At 31.4% G+C, this 3472-nt stretch overlaps 1 protein-coding gene across 1 annotated transcript in view; it reads right to left on the bottom strand.

Annotated features, from left to right (window-relative positions):
* Positions 1-3472, bottom strand: part of LOC106477009 (inosine-5'-monophosphate dehydrogenase 2-like) — a gene marked incomplete at both ends in the record, with an annotated part of 10515 nt that overhangs the window by 4687 nt on the left and 2356 nt on the right. The window contains 2 exons of the mRNA XM_013937615.1: positions 1016-1215; positions 2089-2176. Of these exons, the coding sequence (XP_013793069.1) occupies positions 1016-1215; positions 2089-2176 (288 nt within the window). The remainder of the gene's footprint in view (positions 1-1015; positions 1216-2088; positions 2177-3472) is intronic.

The raw sequence follows: 3472 nt of genomic DNA, 5'->3' as shown, positions 1-3472 counted from the left end.
TCAGAATGGCATTTAGTTTGTGACCAGGTGACGGATGTATGTGTCGAAGCATCAGCCTCAATTTTTCAAAATTCATATAGAAAAAGAAAATTATAAAGCAAAACTTAGTCTTTTATGATTGAAAATTAAACACATTTAAATTTTATAATCCAGTGCAAAATACAATTTGTTTCTAGAAAAAACTCATTTTATTCTTAATATCAAGCCAAAAACTTCAATCCCTGCCTTCCAAGCATCATTTTAATATTTTTGCCAGCATTTCACTTGAATCTAATTCAAATTAAAAACAATATGAATTTGTAAAAAAGTAGATAATTCAGATTCTTTATAAATATTTTTCTTCTCTGGTGTAGTGTTTTTATACGTTTTTTTTTTAAATAGAAACCATGGAAATGAGATCCATTTAGCAGATGGAATACTAAAGTTAATTGTAATACAATAAGTGTGTGTGTGTGTAACAAACGTTTAGCTACAAACTGGATATGACAATCTTTTAGAAAGAATATAGATGTCCTCGTGCTTTACGAGTCTACAATCTCTTCTGTAATAAAATGTATTTCCAAATGTTTGTACATGACGCTGACTACAAACAGTGTGATTATTTTGGCTCAAACTTGGAGTATTAATCCAAATGTTTGATATATGATTGATTGATTTTTATTACTTTAATCTGTCATATACATATATATATAATGTTTTTTTATATGTACTTATTTAGAACCAGCATTTAAGTAATCCAAACGTCATGAGACATTATTAGGATCACAGTCAAAAATACCACAGTATGGTTATCCAACTGATAAATCAACATAGTCTAATTATCATAATTAAGAATGGTACATAAAATTGATTACTGATGTAATTTTAGTTCTTATTTCTGTAGGTACCTTTGAAGAGAAGTTAGTGATAATTACAGGTTGATCCTTAGTAAAAGTGAAATTTTTGTTATTTGAAACACTTCAATATAGTCTGTTACAATTTACCACATAAATATACAATTTTCACTTACACATACCAAAATTATGACATCTACTCCTGCTTGGACTAACTTATCTAAACGATCTCTATCCGAATCTTTTGTGCCAATGGCAGCTCCAACCAGAAGTTGCTTATTCGCATCTTTCGATGCTAATGGATAGCTACGACTCTTCTTCAAATCAGTACGAGCAATAATAGACTCTAGTTCTCCTCTCTCGTTCACAATGGGAAGTTTTCCTAAAGTAGAAAATAAAGAGTTTGTCACTTTTCATCAAATACCAGAAATCTTAAATTCCAAAACACTTTAAGAAAATAAACTACTAACTCTCAATCTTAACAATATGCAAACAACTTTATACCAAAAGAAGACATAATAAAGGTTTTTTTGTAGTATAACAACAAGAGCATGCATACAGGATTATGTTTGTGGATTAAAAAAAAACATAAAAAAAGAAATTAAATGAGTTTACCATTACAGTCACAAGTTATTAGACAAACAGTACCATATATACCGAAACATCTAATTAAATAACAGGATTTGACTGACACTCTTATAATGCACCCAAGACCTAAAACTTTGAAACATGATTTTGTGGTGATAGAACAAGAACCACAGATTTATAGTCTGGCACGCTAACTACTAGGCCATCCCCAGCCACACATATAAAGAAAAAACATCGTAGTATAAAGGACTCTATAAAAACTCAAAACAAAACTGAAATATTTTGTAATCCACCCAACATTGGGTGGGCAGGTAAGAGAACATCAATGTATATCTTGTACATTCCAAAAGTTGATTCTTTATCCAGCAGAATGGCTTGTTTATAAACATTTACTGTTCTCATTGTACGTAGCTGCTTGTGAGTGAGAAAAGGAAATTAAATCTTTTACAAATTAAGAAAAGTAGCTAAAGAACACACTTCAACTTAATATTTCATGAAGTACCTGTGTTTGAAGATTAAACTCATTCCATATATCAATCAAAATTTGACAGAAAAAAGTGTAATTTGATATATTTTTATCATGATATATTAAATAGAGGATATCTTATATACCCTAAAACTTAGAACTCATCTTTTTATGTACACTATAGAACATAAAATATAACACCTTTTTTGCTTTGTTGTAAAATCTCATTTGCTTCCGTTAAAGTAATTCCAGACGGTGCGATCACTAAATCCTCCTTCCTCGTCATAACCTGAAGTTCACGAAACAACATCTTTACATTTTGTGCTCAGTAATCCTTATTTTGTTAAAGAACATTAAGTCAACGTTATACTAAATCTAATTAAGTTTTTCCAATTATGCATGAAATTTGCTTCGACAAAAGATAAAAAAAAAACAATTTTACATGTCTTCATATCTGACGAGAATTTTAGAATACTTTTTGATTGCTACAAAAAGTGTATCATTACTTCCTTTAGTGAGGAGGTAACATTTCTCTGATAAATAAGCATGAATGTTATACATTTTTTTCTTTTTTGTTTGTTTGTCTTTGAATTTCGTGCAAAGCTACACTAGGGCTATCTGAGCTAGCAGTCCTTAATTTAGCAGTGTAAGACTAGAGGGAAGGCAGCTAGTCATCACCACCACCCACAGCCAACTCTTGGGCTACACTTTTACCAACGAATAGTGGGATTGACCATCACATTATAATACCCCCACGGCTGAAAAGGCAAGCATGTTTGGTGTGACGGGGATTCGAACCTGCAACCCGCAGATTGCAAGTCGAGCTCCCTAACCACCTGGCCATGCCAGGCCCTTCGTCCAATGAGCTAAACTCGGCACTAACTTTTCTTATTCGTCAAACTTAACTCGCTGAACAGTCGATCCCCCATTAACGTCCTGGTTACGTTCTTGAGAACTGCGATGTTATTGGGGACCCAATTACCCATTAGTATAATAGTATAAGTTGGAGTTGTGTTCCAACAGCATAACTGAACGTCCTATATATTACAAAAGGCAATGTATATTAATAAATAATACACGAAAATAAAGAAGACGTACCATAGTACAATACTGATAAAATAGTTGAGAGCTGATAAAGGTTCAAGGTAGAAAAAACGTTCAAGTTTTTTATTGAAAGGGTAGAATCATGTTCAGAACAATTCATCAACAACAATGAGAAGACCTTTCTGTATACACTATGTTCCATTAGAAATAACTTTGAATATAAATACATTTATAATATATTTAAAAGCATTAGAAGATAAATTCTACTTAATTCTTATGCTTCTTGTCTACATTTGAAAATCAAATGTGAGTGAACTCAGAATTGAACAAGAAATCATGAGAATACTCAAAACAATTCAGCCTGAAGTATGCTACTGTCTGGTTATTATTTCACTGTGTGATAAACATAATAAAATTTAGCCTGAAGTAAGCTACTGTCTGGTTATTATTTCACTGAGTAATAAACATATCAAAATTTAGCCTGATGTAAGCTACTATCTGGTTATTATTTCACTGTGTAATAAACATAATAAAATTTAGC

The sequence above is a fragment of the Limulus polyphemus genome, unplaced genomic scaffold (assembly GCF_000517525.1).
Source record: "Limulus polyphemus unplaced genomic scaffold, Limulus_polyphemus-2.1.2 Scaffold12529, whole genome shotgun sequence".
Lineage (NCBI taxonomy): Eukaryota > Metazoa > Arthropoda > Merostomata > Xiphosura > Limulidae > Limulus > Limulus polyphemus.
The sequence above is the reverse complement of the archived record's forward strand: the minus strand, read 5'-3'. Positions and strand labels throughout refer to the sequence as shown.